Source organism: Lygodium microphyllum, chromosome 29 (genome assembly GCF_053477565.2).
Source record: "Lygodium microphyllum isolate KBCC chromosome 29, Lygodium_microphyllum_v1.1.10, whole genome shotgun sequence".
Taxonomy (NCBI): Eukaryota; Viridiplantae; Streptophyta; class Polypodiopsida; order Schizaeales; family Lygodiaceae; genus Lygodium; species Lygodium microphyllum.
The window spans coordinates 63,181,482-63,202,136 of NC_141163.1; the positions used below are offsets into that span (position 1 = coordinate 63,181,482).

The 20,655-nt window shown below is 46.6% G+C and overlaps 1 protein-coding gene across 5 annotated transcripts in view; it reads right to left on the reverse strand.

Moving 5' to 3' along the window:
• LOC148010708 (dynein regulatory complex subunit 7-like) overlaps positions 1-20,655 on the reverse strand; it is a 358,764-nt gene that overhangs the window by 156,757 nt on the left and 181,352 nt on the right. For all 5 annotated transcript variants that reach the window (XM_087671014.1, XM_087671012.1, XM_087671015.1 and 2 more), the window contains 2 exons: positions 14,156-14,287; positions 13,367-13,531 (listed from right to left, as the gene is read on the reverse strand). In XM_087671014.1, the coding sequence (XP_087527140.1) occupies positions 13,367-13,531; positions 14,156-14,287 (297 nt within the window). The remainder of the gene's footprint in view (positions 1-13,366; positions 13,532-14,155; positions 14,288-20,655) is intronic.

Below are 20,655 nucleotides of genomic sequence, written 5' to 3' on the forward strand. Positions count from 1 at the left end.
TCTGGCTTTATCCCATAAAGCCTCTCATAAGGAGTCACCTCATGTATACCTGCTGTTGGTGTACGATTCATGACATACACTGCAGTCATTACAGCCTCTGCCCAATATGCATTTGGTAGGCTTTTCTCATTCAACATGGCTCTAGCCGATTCCACGATCACCCTGTTTTTCCTTTCTGCCACACCATTTTGTTATGGTGTGTACCTGCATGTCAATTGCCTTTTAATTCCATGAGCTGCCAAGAAGTAATCAAAGCCTTTAGAAACATATTCTCCACCACTATCAGATCTCAAGCATGAGATATAGCAAGCCAATTCTTTCTCCACATGTCTCTTAAAATCCTGAAAAACATCCATGACATCACTCTTGTGCTTTAGCACATACAACCATGTGTACCTACTATAGTCATCTATGAATGACACATAGTAACGTGATCCCCCAAGAGATGCATTCTGTGAGGGTCCCCATACATCAGAATGTACAAGCTGTAATGGTCTAGTAGTAGTGCTTACATGCCTCATAAATGGAAGCCTTGATTGCTTTCCAAATTGACAAGACTGACATACATGTCCCAATTCCACATGCTTGAACTTAGGAAGTCCAAGTACAACTTGTTTATGCTGCATATTCTTCAACTTTTGAACATTTACATGTCCAATCCTTTTATGCCATATCTCAATGTCCCTTATTGTAGTATTTTCATGTGAGTACATAGCAGCATTCAGTGCTGGAATTTTCATAGCCAATGTAAACATCCTGCCATTTCTTTTGCCTTTAGCAATGAGTTTGCATCCTTGACCATACTCTTCAATGTAGCATCCATCTCTATTGAATCTAACTTGTAGATTTTGTTCAGCCATTTGTCCCATAGAAAGCAAGTTTTTGGTTATGGAGGGTACATGCAATACATCATAAAGACTCTTTTTCCTGTCACCATGCATCATCAAGGGAACAGTACCTGTATGCATAATGTCATGTTGTGTATCATCCCCTGTGCAAACATATCCATGAGCACCTTCTACCAATGTGTCAAACCACTCTTCATGAGGAGTCATGTGGTTAGATGCCCCTGAGTCTATATACCATACATCATCTGCTTTGCCGTGTATAGGCAACCCTTTCTTCACATGTTGCATTGCAAACAATCTGTCATCCTCCTGCATACCACTAGAAGAAGCATAATTACCATGTTGCTTCCCTCTTGCTCTCTGATCATTCTGCTTTTTGTAGCAATCCTTAGCTACATGCCCATATTTGCCACAATAATGGCAATCCTTATTTGCATTTGATTGCTGTCCATAACTCATTTGAGGCTGCTGCCAAGTGCCTCTTCCTCTAGGTGAATAACCTCCTCTTCCACGAGCATTTGAGGCACCTCTATTTGCTTGAGGCTGCCTATTTTGCCATCCAGTAGCTTGCTATCCACGGGCTACATAAACATTTCCAGTACCTCTTCCTCGAAAATTTGATCTTCCTCTTCCACCTCTACCCCTTTGATTTGAGTAGAAGACACTATCCCTACTGTTTTTAGACCCACTGGAACTTGTATTAAGTCCAAGTTTCACTTCTTCATGCAAAAGAAGTGCTACAAGTTCATCAAAGTCAAGCTGCTCCTGACGCACTGAAATGGAAGTATCAAACTGCTTATATTCCTGTCCAAGTCCATGGAGGGTAGTAGCTACCAAATCATCATCCTCAACTTCAGCTCCAATTGATCCTAGTTGTTCTGCAATGGATCTGATCTCACTGACATAGTCCTCAATAGACCTTCCATTTCTGGATATGTGGCTGAACTTTTGCTTCAGTTGTGTCTTTCTTGCATGAGTGACATGCCCATAATTCTTCATCAATAAGTCCCAAGCAGCTTTTGGGGAAGTACAATTTGCAATTTGCATAGCCTTTGTGTCTGACACACATAGTGACAACCAATGCAAGACCTTGCTGGCCTTTTCCAACCAAGTCCTATGTGCCTTCAACTGATCTTGTGTTGGAGGTCTATCTTCCGGTAGCTTGGGCTCATCTTCAAGACCTGTGACTAGGTCCCAATAGCCTCTTCCAATTAAAAAATTAGACATCCTGAATTTCCATAGAACGAAATTGTTATAGTCCAGCTTCTCACCAACTATCTGAGTGATAGTATCCTTCTCTCCTGTGTTTGCCATTTTAAAGCCTTAAGTTTTGCAAAACCAGTCAATTTTCCAAAAATGCCAGCAGGAAATACACTTCCATGATCTGCAGTACAACCAGTTTTTACTGCAATCAGTAGTCTGTCAAATCAGCCTCATAGAAGTCAAGCTTGAGCATACAATGCTCTTGAGTATGCACACGTCTATCACTGACCATTTAGTGCCACACTACCGACATCTGTGATGAGCACCCTTGAACTCCACAAGTACATTCAATTCCAAAAAAAACTGCACAGATTTCAGCCTATATGACTGCATAAGATCCAATACATGTAGGAAGTAAATACTCAGTATTCCTTCAACTGACTGCAGCTGCAAACATGATCCAAATACAAGCTTCAAATATTGATACCAATTGTACCCTTGAATTTACTGCTCAGGACTTGTTGCAGAAGGTAAACATAACTTGCTGAATTGTTTTCATAGTCCACAGAAAAAAACTGAAGCATTTCTTTCTTGCTGTCCATATTGAATACTGATGGTTATTCTCCAAAGTACACACCCATACATGCTTAAATAGCTGTAAAGCATACGACTCTTGCTGATTAGCAGACATTTGCACCAAGGCTCTTCGAAGTTATAACAGATAATGGCACGAGAGACGAGATTATGCTCTGCAGCAGATTGAGAACTGTCAATCATCTCTTCTTCCAGAGATCAATTCTAACAGAACCATCCCAAAGCTATAGACATCAAGCTTCATTGTCACATAAATTTTCAGTTTGTATTAAAACCAGATAGCAATATGACACAGCTTGTTAAGCTGAGTGATCCCTGACATTGACTTGATTCCTCCATTCAATATGAATATACTGCTCAAGCCATTGCTGCAGCCTTCTGCTGCTTTGAAGGTGCCACAGTACCTTCACGGAAGTTGTTCTTAAATAGCCTTGGCAAATGACTGCAATTACATTTTATCCTCTGCAGTGCTGTTATCTTTTCCAAGCTCTACAATGAGGTCTTGTCAAAACTTGACCACTTCCATCTCTGCAAACTCGGAGGAAGCACAGACAGTAGTAAAAAAATGGCAGCTTTCGATTCCACAAGGCGGCAAGGCTTCCTGACGAGCAGCAGGCTTCTGCTGTTGGCGAATCCATCTCTCCATGCGACCAGGGAAGAGCGAATGGCAGCCTGTTCTTCGTCAAATGCCCTGCTGATCCTCTGAGTACTCTCGCATCACAATTCGGCACATGTGCAGCCTACGACTAAGAATTCTTCTCACATGTTAGCTGGCTTGAGCTTTGACAGGTTTCCTGTGCCATGGCAATGAATCATCCTGGCTTATGAATAAGAATGGTTCCTACACTTCAGTCGATGCGTGCTGCCGCCTTCATGTCGCGCTCTCTGATTCTCTGGCAAGCCACCTCATCCGAATGTTTTCCGCATGTGGAAGCTTACCTAAGGCTAGTGAGGTCTTCACCAAAGCCCCCAAAGTGAACACATTTGTTTGGCATGCTATCATCTCTGCCCACACTAACTCAGGCCACAGCCATGAGGCCGTCAAGCTCTGATACCATATTAAGATTCTGAGAGAGAGAAGTGGTAGACAAAGGCTCAGGACCAAGGGTAGCAGACAGCTCCCTTCAGTTCATTCTACATTAATCCACACAGTCACTCACCAGTCTTCTGTATGTACAATCCACACTCAAAGATAAACTGACCTAAATCTAATCATGGTTAAGTTAGTGTGACTTAACCTTATTCACTAAGGTAAACAACTGACAAAAGACAAATGAGCTTGAGTCTCAACATGGTCTGGGTCAGACAGTTCCAGGGATTCCAGGACCAGGGTGGCATGGGCAACCATCATCCGGTATCGCTCAGAGTGAGGGCTTGGGATCTTAGACCCAGAGTATCAGGGTATGGCCCTCTTGGGTAAGCTAGTCGTCCGAGGCCTTACACCACAAGGGCAAACCTCGAAGGTCCTACTACAGGAGGGTCTCCAGGATTGTAGAATGAGGCTTGGCCGTGATTGGAGACCATCCCTGAGATGGATCTTCACGACAACCTAGATCAACCCCCCCAAATTCCCCTTCCTATATAGCTTGCTTCCTGTGTGTGGAAGAGCCTCTGTAAGGCCCTAATTCAAAGCCCCCTAGGCTGCCAGGAGGAGATAGACTGCCAGCTGGTGATCTGGAAACCCCAAGTCAGAGATCGGGATGGGGTATAGAGTGGCGAGCACTCCCACATCTAGTGGGCTGGTGGGAGGCCGGCCCGGCTCCTACCATCAGGACATGATGGGAGGGGTACAGGATGGTGGACAAGGAGGTGCTACAGTGAGCATCAAGTTGCCAAAGAGGAGCTGAGTTGAGAAGGGAGATAGACGCAACAATACCCTAAGAGTGGCTTGCCCCTCCCATACGAGAGCTGGTAGAGCCCAGGGACGTATGGGCGGCTAGGCTTTCACCAACAGGTATCCCCCTACGGATGGCACATAGAGTGGGTGGCCATCCCCATGGCATGTAGAGTGGGTGGCGGTCCACATGGCACATAGAGTGGGCGGCGCTCCACATGGCACTTTTTTCACCATGGGGGGCATCTGGCCCTTGACAAAGGGCAGCAGGATGAGAGGATAGTTGTCCTTTCATGGAGGAGGATTCGGGTGGTTGGCCTTCAGGGGAAGACATGGCGGCTGGACCCTTATGTCTTCTGGGAGGAGCTCAAGGAGTGGCGCCTTTGGATTTGGGAGGGTAGGCCACTTGATGAACTGGAGTGGATTCAAGAGAATGGCTATGGCTGGCCACTGCAGTCGCCAAGAAGCCACCGAGATTCTTGGAGTACACGGCCAAGATTGGCAGACACGTACTAATGCAGGAGGACATGGATTGGGTGCCCTCACATAGTAGGTACTTAGCAGACACGTACCGCCGATGGGATAGCTGGAGACCGAGAAGGGTATCATATTTCTTATGGCTAGTGGCACATGGAGGCCTGGCGGTAGAAAGTTGGTTAGCCCAGATGTAGAAGGAGGGAGGTTGTAAACGCTGCACACAGCAACCTCTGGAAACTCCAAAGCACTACCTCTGGTCATGTGAGGCGGCGCAGCTTGTGTGGAGAGGAGCATGCCACATCCTCCGCCGTATAGCACCCAGTCTTGGATGTATCTCATGGCGAGCTTTTTGCTAGCGGACAATTAGCCAGGGCCGTCGCCTTCTGTATGAGGCTGGGATGCAGGACACGATATTCATTATTAGGTAGAGTCGTGTGCAGTGGTAGGTTTGGAGGCTCTACCCATCCGCAAAGTACTGGAGTCCACACCAGACCACTCTGAGGTATGGGATGTGATAGGTAGTCTAACTGGATCGCATATTTGGAAGGCGTGGTGTCAGGAGGTTTTTTGGGGAGAGAAACTTTCAATACAAGCGATCTTAGCAGATCATTGGACTTGTAGTCCTCAATGTCTATGCCCCCATTGAGGTGAGGCAACACAGTAGGTTCTGGGTGGAGATCGTAGCTGGACTCCCAGAGGTGGACTCCTGGATTGTTGGAGGGGACTTCAACAACCTGGAGGCTCTAGAGGACCAGCAAGGCAAAGGCAAAAACTACCAGGGCATGGCTCAGGAGGAGTAGGAGGCATGCGAGATCTTTCTACTGGCAGTAGAAGCATGTGATGCTTGGAGAGACCTTGCCTTTCATAGGAGGGAGAGGTCGCTGGACTACTCGTGGGAATACAGGCGGCTAGGTGGAGTCCTACTACAGCGGTTGGACAGGTTCTATGTGTGAGAGTGAGGATGCTCTCGTGGAGGCCAGGTAGGGCAGCTAGCGGGCACCATGTTGTCCTCACACTTGATCTCTCAGCATCTGGCACCATGTTGTCCGGTTCTCCTCACACTTGATCTCTCAGCATCTGCCCTAGACATACGACCTTGTTGGATCGCTAACTCCGATCTATAGAAGGGACGAGGTGAAGAGACATATTGAGCAGATCAGGACCAGAGAGTGGGGGCAAGAGGGACCGGATCACGAAGGAGGTTGCTGAGGTCCCAGCTGAGTCGAGCAATATCTACTAAGAGGTAGTTCTACAGGCCAGGAAGCAGAGCTAGCAGGAGTAGAGAGCACTCCGACGGGACCCTGCAACCAGGTAGAGATTACTACAGGTAGCACCGAGGGATCCCACCTCCACACACAAGAGCTGCGTACACAAGTAGCCATCGCCGGTCTAGAGGACAAGCGCTCGGAGTTCTCATTCCACACCTGAGCAGCCTTCTAGGCGCAGAAGAAAGACACAATGTGCAGAAATGTTTTCTAGGCACATCAGCTCCGCACCTCAGGAGAGTAGATATGTAGCTTTCGAGATCAGTATGGGAGGACTCGTTCTAGCCCAAACGAGGTGATGGAGATTGCTACCGACTACTACAGACGCCTTTTCTAGCAAGAGACAGCCTCAACAAGAGGATAACGATGTAGACAATAGGTTTGGGATCACATCTTGTCCCTCGTCACAGAGGAGATGGGACGCTTGCTCCTAGCCCCCTTCACAGAGAAGGAACTAGAGGAGGCCTTTTATACACAGGATGGGCAAAAATGCCCAGGAGAGGATAGCCTCTCCAAGGTCTTTTTCATTATCTACTAGGAGGTGGTGAAGGATCCCCTGCTCCTGGCCTTCAAGGAGATTTTCACTTTAGGACAGATGCTAGGGAGTCTCTCTGTAGGCCTCATCAGTATCCTCCCCAAAGGGGTAGATGAGTTGGAGCTATCCTAGTGGAGACCGATCACTTTATTGTCAGTAGCCTATAAGGCACTGGTAAAGATGATTGGTAGGCGACTTTGCCCTGTGCTTCCACACATCATTCATAACACATAGACAGGTATAGAAACACCTTGGACAATGTATTCATCTTCTTTGAGGAGACATAGTGGGCTCAACATTGTGGGCAGGGACTGGCCATACTACTTGATTTTGAGAAAGCCTATGACAGGATGAATTGGGATTTCCTAGAGGGCACCATGTTGAGGTTGGGCTTCCGCTAGGCATGGATCCGCGGGGTCGCTGCACTTTACAGATCGGCCACCAGCAGGGTTCTCATAGGTGGTAGGCGAGGAGAGGAGTTTCGGCTGGAGAGATTGGTCTGACAAGGATGCCCCCTAGCCCCGTATCTGTTCTTACTATTTGCAGAGGCGATGTCCCACTTCCTCAGGTCACGAGTGAGTGGGTTACGCAGCCTCTAACTCCAACCGAGGGAGGTGGCATAGCTCTTAGACTCAAAGTATGCAAATGATACAGCACTCTACATAGAGGACGATGAGTTGATGCTAGAGAGAGTGAGACTGGCGCTTGAAGTGTTTTGTATTGCAATGGGAGAAAAAATCAATTGGCGAAAGTTGGTTGGATTCCTTGCAGACCCGGAGTCTAGCACGGAGTGGGGCGTCCACCTGGGATTTAGATGGGTGTGCAAAGAGGAGACTCTCCGTTTCTTCGGGTTCCACATGGGACTTGACATCACTCCCGCCCAACAGTTTCTTCCAGTCCTTAACTCTATTTGGAGGAAGCTGACCTACTAGAGTATTGCTCGCCTTTCCCTAGCAGATAGAGCCCTTGTGGTTAACTAGGTCCTCCTAGTGACGGTTTGGTACATCGCCTTGTGTTGGTGCTTCTCTTCATCCTGTGTAGTTCAGCTTGGCCGGCTAGTGCAGAATTTGCTTTGGTCCAGGTCACATGGCTCCAAGGATTCTCGGTCCAAGGTGGCGTGGGAGACCATCATCCGACTTAAGTCAGAGGGAGGGCTTGGGATCTTAGACCCAAAGTATCAGAGTATGGCCCTCTTGAGCAAGCTAGTAGTCCGCGGTCTCACACTAGGAGGACAGACCTAGAAGATCCTACTGTAGGAGGGTCTCCAGGATTGTAGACCGAGGCTTGGCAGTGATTGGAGGCCATCCCTGAGATGGATCTTTACGACGGCAAAAATCCCCCCCCCCCCCCCAAAATCCCCCTTTCTAGGCAACTTGCTCTGTGTGTGGCAGGGCTTCCGTAAGGCCCTAAGTCAGAGCCCCCCAGGTTGCCAAGAGGAGATAGACCATCAGCCCGTGATCTAGAACCCCCAGGTTAGAGATCGAGATGAGGTATAGATTGGAGAGCACCCCCACATCTAGTGGGCTGGTTGGGAGGCCTACCCAGCTCATACCATCAAGACATGGCAGAAGGTGTACAGGATGGTGGACAAGGAGGTGTTGCAGCAAGCATCAGGTTGTCAAAGAGGAGTTGACTTGAGGAGAAGGGAGATAGATGCAGCAATTCCTTAGGAGTGGCTTGACCCCCCGATATGAGAGTGGGTAGAGCCCGAGGAGTTATGGACCGCTAGGTTTTCACCAACACATCTCCCCCTGGGAGTGCAATGGAACTTTCTTCATCGTGCAGAAGGGGGGGCATTTGGCCCTTAACAGAGGGCAGCAAGATGAGGGGATAGTTGCCCTTTCATGGAGGAGGATTCAAGTGGTTGGTCTTCAGGGGAAGACATGGCGGCTAGACCCTTTTGTCTTCTGGGAGGAGCTCAGGGAGTGGCATCTTTGGATATCGGAGGGCATGCCACTTGATGAGCTATATGGTATCCGGGAGAGTGGCTATTGCTGGCCACTGCAGTCTCCAAGGAGCCACCGAGGTTCTTGGAGTACACAACCAAGATTGACAGACAGATATTGATGCAAGAGGACATGGATTGAGCGCCATCACGTAGCAAGGACTGGGCGGAGCACAGCATCACGAAGTTTTCCGACAGACCTTTTGGCGTTGCCTACGAGATAGCTGGAGGCTGAGGAGGGTATCGTATTTCTTATGGCTAGTGGCACATGGAGGCCTGGCAGTGGGAAGTTGGATAGCCTGATGCAAAAGGAGGGAGGTTGTAAGCGCTGCACACAACAACCTCTAGAAACTCCAAAGCAGTGCCTTTGGTCGTGTGAGACAACACAGCTCGTGTGGGGAGGAGCATGCTGCATCCTCTGTCGTATAGCACCTAGCCTTGGATGTATTTCATGGGGAGCTTTCTGCTGGCAGGCAAGTAGCCAGGGCCGTCACCTTCTATATGAGACTGGGATGCAGAACACCATATTCATTATTGAGGCAGGATCATGTACAGTGGTCGGGTTGGAGGCTCTACCCATCGGCCATGTACTGGAGCCCACAGCATGGGAGATCATAGAGAGTCTTATTGGATGGCAAATCTGGAAGGCATGGTGTCAGGAGGCTTTTGGCGAAGAGAGACTTTCAGGACAGGCGACCTTAACAGAGCTCTGGACCTCTATCATCCACTCCCTCTGCCGCCGATGGGACAAGTTGCAGGGTGAGTCTAGAGCTCGTGAGGAGCTACGTTTCCATTTCATGCGCACTTGGGGCGGCCAGGACCTATGTTTTCGTATTGCGGGCAAGCAGCCCCAAATGGTGATACAACCCCCCTCCATGGCTTCTCGCCCCCATCCCCCCTAGACCACCCTGAGAGGCTTGTGCATTTGATATATCTGTGACTTTGCATCAGCTCCAGCTAGTCTGTTGAGCAAGAGCACTTCCTTGTATTCAGGTTTTTTTAAAAGTAATATAATTAGCCACACTTTATTTGCCAAAAAAAAAAAAGCAAAGCTATGGACCTCCATCATCCACTCCCTCTGCAGACGATGGGACCAGCTGCAAGGCGAGTCTCGAGCTCATCAGGAGCTCCATTTTCATTTCATGCGCACTGGGGCGGCCATGACCTGTTTTTCATGATGCAAGCAGGCAGCCCCAGATGGCGATACACCCCCCCCTCCATGGCTTCTTGCCCCCATCCCCCCTAGACTGCCCTGAGAGGCTTGTACACGATATATATGTGTGACTCTGCATCAGCTCCAACTAGTCTATTGAGCATGAGCACTTCCTTGTATTTGGGGATTTTTTTTCTAAAGTAATATAACTAACCACACTTTATTTGCAAAAAAATAATAATACTTCTAGACCAAAACATGTTTGGAGAAAAGGCTTTGAAAGCATGCTAGAATATTAACACACTACCTTGCCTTTAAGGGAATTGGATATACCCTGCTACCTTACGTACTTCATAGAGCCATGTTTCTGCATTCTGTATGGAGGGACACCATTGTTCCTATCGTTTGTTTCCTCGATACATTTTTTTTTTCATGGTAATTTTGTAACAACTTTATTGTTAAAAGCCCACTTATTTCATCTCGTGAAACTTTTAATTGTCCCTAATATCACCATGAAAAGATAAAGAATCTCATCTTTTCAGTCCCTTGAGCTTCTAGTGAGAAGTGCTCTGCTACAAGAAAAAGTTATACCATCACAATAATGTGAAGTGTAGGTTGAAGATGTGACCATACAGTGCAGCAGCTGCTATCTTCTTTTAACCCCACCTTATGTTTGCCCCTTATCCTAAACTCAACCATCGGGGAGATCACTAAACGTTTTTCCTACTGTTGGTGGGAAAAGCTTGAATCTTTAGCTGTTTAATTGAAAAGTATTCCCCTCAATGCTGTATCTTCTGGAATCTGCACTCCAAATACCATGAGGGGCCAAATATTAACTCTTTGAGGATCACAACATGCTGAATCATAAGCATCTCCTTATATTTCCACAATTCTTAATGCTAAATTCTGCAGTTGAACATGGGCATTCATGAGAAAACAGAAAACATCACAGTAAGCCCAATTAAAATGGACATCATCAGAGAACCCAAATGTGAAAACACACAAGTTCAATGTCAAAGATAGTAAGCAGAAGCAGATTGGTGTGAAAATGGAGCAGGTTCTCATTTCCATTGAAAATTATCCCCATGCTAACTAAAGTAAAACACCCCACAGCATAGAGCACAGTAAAGGAAAACAGGGTTAGGCATCAGGCAACCAAAATCTCCATAGCTATCTGCTCAGAGGACGTGCCAAGTACAAGGCTATCAAATAGTATCTCTAGCTGTAACACCAAACCATGTGAGAAGGGAAAATGGAGGAACGTGAACTGCTACACAAGCTGGAGGTAAAGCCAGGCAGCAGAAAGATCTAAGCATACAGCTCAGGCTAAAAGCTTTTCTGACAGATCATTCTCTCTAAGAATGTATGCATGCTAAAAGAAGTCAGACAATATTTCTTTGCAAATAAAATGTGGCCAATTCTATTACTCAAAAGGCTGACTACAAGGAGTGCTCATGCTCAACAGACTCGCTTGAGCTGATGCAAAGTTATGAATGCATCATGTATACAAGCCTCTCAAGGCAGTCTGGGGGGGATGGGGGCAAGAAGCCATGGTCCTGCCACGTCCTGATAGTCTGAGCAAGGCCAGCCTCCCATCCAGCCCATTGGATGTGGGGGCGCTCACCATTCTATATCCCATCCCGATCTTTGACTTGGGGGTTCCAGACCACCGGTTGGCGGTCTATCTCCTCTTGGCATCTTGAAGGGCTCTAAATTAGGGCCGCCCTACCACACACAAAGTAGGCTGCGGAGGAACGAAGATCTGGGCGGCATGATCTGGGCCGTAGTGAAGATCCATCTCAAAGCTGGCCTCCAATCACCAGCAAGCCTTGGTTTGCACTCCTGGAGACCCTCCTGCAAAGAAAGATCTTCCAGGTCTGCCCTCCTGGTGTGAGCCCGTGGACTACTAGCTTGCCCAAAAGGGCCAGGCTCTGGAACTCTAGGTCTACGATCCCAAGCCCCCCCTCAGACCGATGCCAGATGATGGTCGCTATGTCAATCTCCCTTCTCCTCAACTCCACTCCCGCTGACAACTTGATGCCTGTTGCAGTACCTCCTAATCCACCATCCTATACACCTCCTGCCACGTCGTGATAGTGCGAGCAGGGTCAGCCTCCCATCCAACCCACTGGATGTGGGGGCACTCACCAATCTATATCCCATCTCGATCTTTGACCTGGGGGTTCTAGACCACTGGTTGGCGGTCTATCTCTTCCTAGCATCCTGGGGGGCTCTAAATTAGGGCCTTGCGGAGGCCTTGCCACACACGAAGTAGGCTGCGGAGGAAGGAAGATCTGGGCAGCGTGATCTGGGCCGTAGTGAAGATCCATCTCAAAGATGGCCTCCAATCACCACCAAGCCTTGGTCTGCACTCCTGGAGACTCTCCTGTAGAAGGACCTTCCAGGTCTGCTCTCCTAGTGTGAGCCCGCGGACTACTAGCTTGCCCAAAAGGGCCAGACTCTGGAACTCTAGGTCTATGATCCCAAGCCCTCCCTTAGACCGATGCCATGGTCGCCCACGCCACCTGGGCCCGAGAATCCCTCGAACCGTTTGAGCCGGCCCAAAGAAAATTCTGCACTAGGCGGCGAAGTTGAACTACACAAGACAAGGAGAAGCACCAACACGAGGCAATGTACCAAGCCGTTGCTAGGAGGACTTGGACGGGAGGAGGCGCAGCACGATGGGAGGAAGGAAGGGGGGGGGGGGGGAGTAAGCGGGGTGCGATGGCAGGCAGCAGCGTGACGGGCAGGAATTGATCTGAAGATTCCACAACTAGCTTGTCAGGCAATATTTCTTGGGTTCTATGAAAACATCAAATGTGCAGCTTTTTGAAGGAAACTGATGCGATGATGCATGCACTTGGGGGACAGTTGATTGGCTTTCTGAATCAGTTCAAAAGATCTGTTATATGGCCAGAATGCAGCCCAACCAAAACAAGTGGAGAATATGCAAGCCAGGAATGCTTCCTATAGCATACTCCTTAGAGATGCATCACTGAGGATCTTATTGCTAGCAACAAAGTAAAAATATTTTGAAACCTAGATGTCAAGTGGTTCATGGACACAAAATATGTCCAATCTTAGCATTCATACTGTCACAGCCATGTGATACAAGGCGACTAGAAATGCAACACATGAAAAGGAAGAGCTCTGCCTTATAGCTGAGCGCATCAAAACATGTTTCTTTAGATTTACACATCCAGCAACATGAATTTTTGCATGTTTCTACAGCTTATCTCTGAGCTTGACTCCATTTGTCAAAAACATTTCATGTTCGATAGGAGGTTCATTCTTAGCCAAAAAATGGCATCCCATTTATCACAGTAGTGCTAGCACCTTTTAGGTTCACCTACAGGGCAGTTGTAACATTCTATATCCTCTCTTTTATTAACAAAGGTTCTAACATTTTGACCATGTATTTATCATCTTAGTAGCTTTGCGAGTATAGATCCCTATAGAAAGAATTAAAACTCATCAATTGGTCATTTTTACCAAGCAGTGTAATAGCATACCCTACTCCATGTGAATGCCACCATGTCAAGAGCATGCAAGTCATCCAGCATGAGACTTCCCTTTCCTCCATGCACATAGAACTTATTCCTAATGACTGTAGCTGCTGCATTTTGCCGTGGTGCAGGAATTGAACCTTTCGTGTTTTGTAGAGTCCATGTCCAAACCTGCAAGGAAAAAAAAAAATACAAAGTAATGCATATGTATGTATCTAAATTCCTAGAAGTTCACCTTGAACTTAATATTTTGGTTAGAATTACAGAGGCAAGAGAATCTGTGATTACAGCTGCTAGAAGCTGAGAGTGTATTTTTAATGTTATTTCTCCCTCTCTTAATGATAACATTATTGTGTGGCTCTTACAGGAAGTTGGGCGTTTTCTTGCATCCCAGGAAGGGGCTAGGGTTGACAGTGTTAAGATATGATTGATGCCCCCATCCCCCCTATATTTTTCAGGCCCTTAAGGTACAATTGAAGAGGAAATGGCTACAGGATGGTGATGGCCCCAACCCCCTATATTTTCAGGCACTAAAATGCAAGCTAAAAGAAAGAAATGATCACTTTGTGTAAGTTCTAAGCTCTTTCATTTCCTGGGCATAAGCCAAGTTGGGCCCATATCCATTAAAAGCAGATATTGTAATTTTTTTTCAACTTGAAAAAAAATCTTCATTCATCTAAACAAAGCCTAATTATTGGTTCTTGAAAAATCAATTTAGATTTTTTTAAATAAAAGTGTCCAAGAGTAGCAGTTGTGTCCAAGCTCCTAAGGGATAAGAAAGCACACATATCCAACCTGAGTGTCCAGCACATGGACATCATTGTACCGTTGGCGACTACCTCGACCCCCAAAGACAATAAGTTGGTTTCCAATTACCACCATAGATGCACCTTCACGAATGTATGGTATACTCCCTTCCACAGGCGGCTGCAAAACACAGTCCAAATTTAGCTCACAACATTATACAGGCGCCAGCAAGGTGGCTGATATTATTCTCATATTAGAAAATGATCATATACGTGATAAAAGAAACAACTATGTTGTCTTACAAAATTATCAGCAGATGATTCACATGCAGTCTTATCAAAGAAACTTGTGTTTTGAAAATTCCTTGATATTACACATGATTGGATGGATAGGTGTGATAGAGCTTTTCTCAAAAGGCAGGTGCAAGGGACTGAGGAGTGCTGTAGCTGATCATATTGGCGGGCTGTTGCAAGAATTTTCTGCCAATTGTATCTTGTGAAATCCTTGGCAACCTACTAGTTAGTACATCTAAACTATCTCTCTTCATCATTTCCACAGGTCAAGCCATAGCAAAACCAGCTCTAGATCCAAAGGTCATAAAGTCTAGATTCAGATCTCCCCATAACCTTCTTCTTGGAGCCCCTAGTTCTTCCCATTGCTGCCCTTGATTCCCCTCAAATCCGTTACTGCAACAAGCATTATCCTCTCTGTGCATTCAGTCCTCTCCCTACAAACCCAGTCTGTGCAGAAGCTTGCCCTAAACCCCCACCCAACCTCCAAGAATGGATTCCATGTCTAGAGCTCTAAGCAGTGGATCTCACTAGAAGAATGATACCAAGTGTGATAAACTTGCACTCGTTACGCACTCAACACGGCACAGAAAGGTAACACGATATGAGCTCAAGGTATACTCTTGTATTATTCAATCCAAAAGCGGGACAACATAGACACATCCCAGGACTACACTCTCGTGACGCCGCACATAAGAGGGTTCACCACTGGGCATAGGGAATCACACGTAGAGTGGAAACAAGGCACGGCTTTGACTCACTACTACTCCCTATATAGGTGCAATCGGTAGCAACGGCATGGTATAGCTACAAAGCCCTTACACTCAGCACTTCTTTTCTTTGGCGCATAAGGATGTGTTGTGGTTCTCCTTTTGGGATCTCTCATCTGATACAAACTTCCCCTTCAGTGGCACCTCGGAACCAAGTGTCCCAAGGCAAAAAACCAAGTACAAAGCAGCCCTGTAAGGGACTACCATATCAAGAATATATAACAAGGGGAAGTCTATTACAAAGCTTGAGTGAATAGTCAGTCAGGAGGTCTATAATGCTAGACCATGTGGGTATGGAAGAGGAAAAAGGTGCCAGAATCCCATGTCCTGAGAAAAGCATTTGTTTCTCTTCCTCATAGTCTCCGAACTGCCCTGTATTCTCTCCCATCTCCCACAAAGAGTATGCACAAGCTCTGTCTGGATCCTAGAGAGAGTCTCTGCAGTAGACATGTCCAAAAAATCAATAACCTAACAACATCTGGCTGTCCATGTGTACAACACAATAATGCTAGCTATGAGCTCCCATCTGTGACAACCCCTGAGTCCATAGTCTGTGGGAATGAGATAAGCCTGACACCCCTGTACATCCTCATACCCAGAACCTCAGCCTCTGTCAGTGACCTGTGCAACAGTTCCCCACGTAGCAATCATAGAATCTATAATGCCATGAAACACCATCCAAAGGGCTGAACTCATCACAGCTTTGTAACTAGTATTTTCTTGCCCATATCGGACATTCTCTGGCTTCTCATCTCCTTGGGGATCCCTGGTACATATGCCCCATCATTGTTTTTGGGTGTTCCAACATCAAGCCAAGGTTATATGAATATGGGCACAAATATGTCAAGTGGATTGGCTCAAATATGTCTAGTGGGTATCCACGTTTGTTGGCTTCATCAAGCCAAGGTTATATCAATACAGGCACAAATATGTCAAGTGGATTGGTTCAAATATGTCTAGTGGGTATCCACGTTTGTTGGCTTCATCTTATGACTAGAAAGAAGGGAATTGAACCAATGATTCTCCGGAACAAGAGGGTTTCAGAATCATGGATCTAGTGTAGGTGGGGCCTGTAGCTCAATGGACAAGAGCATGTAGCCATAAACTGCAGTGTCAAGGGTTGGAATCCCTCCCTACCTACAAGAATCTCTCATCATTAAACATCCATTCTCATTTTTCTTTTTCATTTGGTACGTTTTTTTGTTATTAACCCCCCTGAAAAAGTGGGTGTTTGTTGTTTTGATTTTTTCGGCCAGGCATCTGAAATAGCATGGGATGATGCTGCAGGTGTCACAATGTGTGTTGGAGATTACAAGCATAGGAAGTGTTGATGCAAGCAGGAATGCTAACCAAGGTGCATCATACATGGAGAGATCACAGGAGTAGATACAAAAAACAAAGAGACCTAGAATGTAGTATCCTTGTCGTCGTCATTGTGAGAGGGTGAGAGGATCGACGCTCAGCTAAGAGTTGCAGTAGATAGTGTGGAGAGTGAAGCATGCCACCCAATGCAGTAGACTAAAAGAGTATAAGCTGAAAGTACAAAGCACAACCCTTAAATGTTAGGGTTGTAGGGGGTGTTCACACCCAAACACGAAAAGTGACTGTAAGTGTGAAACATAAGCACATACAAAAGAACACTAAGTCTAGGGGAAAAAACCTCTCGTACTGAGAGTAAAAAGTGTCCCAGTGTCCTACTAATCACTAACACTCCTCTCTGAACGTAGGCGTGAGTGAAACCCAACAAACTCCCCTGGAGTGAAGAGTGATCAAAAGTACAAGGATCGTCTACCGCCAAAGGAGATCAAATTTAAAGCATTGCCAAATGCTTCGAATTTGTCACGAGGAAGAGCTTTGGTGAAGATGTCTGCCACATTATTGGTGGTAGGACAATAGACAAGGCTGATATCACCTGCATGTAGCCTCTCTCTAACAAAGTGATAATGTATCTCAATGTGTTTCGGACATGCGTGAAACACTGGGTTCCATGCCACTGCAATGGCACTCTAACTGTCAGTGAACAAAGGAGTAGGCTCCGTAAAATAGATACATCCAGATCAGCTAGCAAGCATCTAATTAGTCCCAAAGATTTTTCGCAACAAGCACATTTTTCATTATGGAGGACCAAAGTGAGTAGTTGTCACCATCCAATCTATCCTCCTTGGATACATAGGTAAAATACATCTCCTCCCCAATTTTCCATGATAATCAATACCAAAAGAAGGCAAAAGAGCAATGTCCAAGCTGGACCAACCTGGAAATCTCCAAAATTTCCAGAAATTACAGCAAATAGCTTGCTGCAATTAGTACATTGAGGTACACTCTATCAAAATTGTCTGTAATGCATGTAGTCCAAGCTGCATTCAATGTTCAGCAACACTGTATGAGCAAAAACCCCAAAATTTCTTGCCCCAAAATTGTCCATAACAGTCTATCTGTGACTGAGACTGCAGTACATGTGCCAATGTCTTCAAAAAGATCAAAAGCCCCAAAATTTCACAAAATCTCTGCGTGAAATGTGTCCTAGACACTTGCAAAATGCTGCCCAGGAAAATGCTATCCTGCCAATAAGTTTTGAAATAAAAAGTTGATTAAAAAATGTCTTTTTACCCTGATTTTTGAAGCTGGAGGTTCAACTGGACTGTCAGACAGTACGAGCAGATTTGTAGGATGATGATGAAGCTCGATCTGCAAGTTGGCAGGCTGCACACTAGATCAGGTGGTGCTGCAGGCATGTGCTGCAGAGAACCAGGTAAAGGGCGGCGCAGGCTGCACACCAGGGGAGGCGCAGGCGAGCTGGAGGTAGGCGTGGGGAGCACTGCCACAGGCGGGCGTGGCACAGGGCAGGAAGCTGCAGGGGCGATGATGGTGAGTTGGAGGGTGGCAGAGTCAAGGCGGGAGGGTGCAGTCTGGTGGCGGTTCCAGACAGACTAGTGGGGTGCTAGGCAACACGCAGTGCTGGGGCTATGGACTAGCTGGAGGCCGACGAACTTGGCGCTGCTGTGGTGGACCTGGCGGTGCAGGTGGCAGACCTGTTGGCCAGTGGCGGCTACTGCAGGAGACGGACAGTACTGGCAGTCTTCCACCAGACAGAGCTGGACTGAGCGGGAACTCCTGGATGCTGAGCAGAGCTGAACCCTGCTCTGATACCAAATGTGAGAGGGTGAGAGGATCGAAGCTTGTAGTAAACAGTGTGGAGAGTGAAGCACGACTCCGAATGCAATAGACTGAGAGTGTAAGCTGAAAGTACAAAGTACAACCCTTGTTTAAACCTTAGGGTTGTAGGGGGTGTTCACACCCAAACACGATCAGTGCCCGTAAGTGTGTAACATAAGCACATACGAAAGAAGACAATAAGTCTAGGGGAAAAAACCTCTCATACCGAGAGTAAAAAGTGCCCTAGTGTCCTACTGATCACCAACACTCCTTTGTGAGCGTAAGCGTGAGTGAAACCCAAGTCATCATCATCATCATTAGGACCATCAAAGTCTCATCAAGAGAGTCTTAAGGATGACTTCTCAGACTTGAATGGTGAGACATTGTTGTACTCATCCTCAGTTTTGAGGTTACCATCATCATCAAATGATGGCTCCCAAGGAAATGGCTATATAGAAAAGGAGGGGACGTCATCATGGGGCATGGAATTGGATCTGCTAGAGCTTTGCCTTGTATGTCTGCAAACCACTCAAACAACCCCTCGTGGATATCCAAGGCACAAGCGCTACATGGCTTTGGCCTCCTCTGTCTCATACTCATCCTACTCATTCCATAGAGTGGACACCTCTCTCTGGTGCAAGGCAGGGACCACACCTCATAAAGGCGCTCCAACAATAACCACATGTAAGCAAAGCGAGTTGAAGAAGGCTTCTTCAACTCAAGTGTGCTATGCTCACGATACATCGCAAGCACCTTTACCTTTACCGTGAAGAATATGACAATTGATGTAGCTTTGCGGACCACCCTCTTCACCCACTTGAGCTTCCCAATGTCCTCCATGAGTAAGTCCAAACAATGACTTGCACATGGAGTCCACACAATGGTAGGGAACCCGGCCTCAAGCAAACAGCCCATGCGCCGACAATTCGATGCATTGTTGGTAACAACTTGCACCACATTTGAGGGGCCCACCTACAACCACAATTTACAAATTACAAGTTATGTATAAATCAAATTTCAATTATGAATCATGATATTATCATAATGAAAGAAAGTGAAACAAATTTAAAACGCAAATTGCAATGTATACCTCTGATAGCTTGTCGAATGTGGCGGTAGATGAATGCGGCCGTCGTTTTCTCCCCCTCTTGCCGATATCTACGGCCCGCAAAAAGTAAGTGCCGAGTGGACATGAGACGAGTATATTGATGATGCCCCGTTTCTTACAATCACTCCATCCGTCGGTGAGAATGAAGCAACCATATTTTATCCATGCGGCCCGAATAGGATCAAGGGCTCTATCAATCCTCTCCTCTTCATCAATCTTTCTCGTCCTCATGTCGTTGTATGTGACACCGGTCCATCCTTCACATGGACCCACATTGGCAATGGCTTTTACCATCTTCCATTGCTATTGCTTTAAAACATTGAATGCAAGATTCCACCGTGCGTGCAATTTCAATGTCCGTAAGTCGTTGCCTTTCTCTAAGAAATGCAACCGATCCACGCACATGACTAGGTGCTTGAGAGAGAGACGATTGTCTCTCCGGCACCGCATGAGCCTCCACTCTTTGTCTTTTACCGGAGCTGGATGCGGATGTGGAGCCCCTACCACCAATGGTAGAGACCTCTCTCGCATCGGTTGAAGATACGCCCACATTGGATGCTTCCTCATTAGTAGGTATAGGAGTTGGTGCCAATAAGCCACTTCCTCCTCCTCTTGTGGATCCCCGTCTCATCTTGGCGAGAATCTCCTCCGCAATATTTGGAGGGATCTCCTTACATGGAGCAACTTGCCCCCCTGTCTTGGAAAGATGTTAGAGAAGCCGAGTTGCACCACTTGTATAGCAGCACTTCCTGCAATACTTGTATATCTAATGGTGGGAATTCGACTTCTTTGTGTCCCTCTCCACATGGATCGCATGCAAATTGAAGGCCTCATGCTTCTCACGAGTCATGGTGCCGATGACGAATAAAGAGGCCACAAAGAGAGAGAGAGAGAGAGAGAGAGAGAGAGAGAGAGAGAGAGATTCTTGAGTCTCGAGACTCTGGACTCTTGAAACACATTGCCCGGCTTAAAGGTCTCTTGCATTGGCAGTTAGATCTCATTCGGCACTCGGACTTGCTCCCTCGGGAGGACTTGCTTACCTGGCATATGGCAATTTCCGCTAGGTCTTTGCCATCACTTGTGTAACTTTTGTGTAGCTTAGTACTGAGATCTTACACGTTGGCTTAGAGCCCTCGTGTATCTTGTAATCATGAAAACTTGTACTCTTTTTTCGTAATTAATACAATTACCCTTTACGGAAAAAAAAAGATTCTTGAGTCTCGA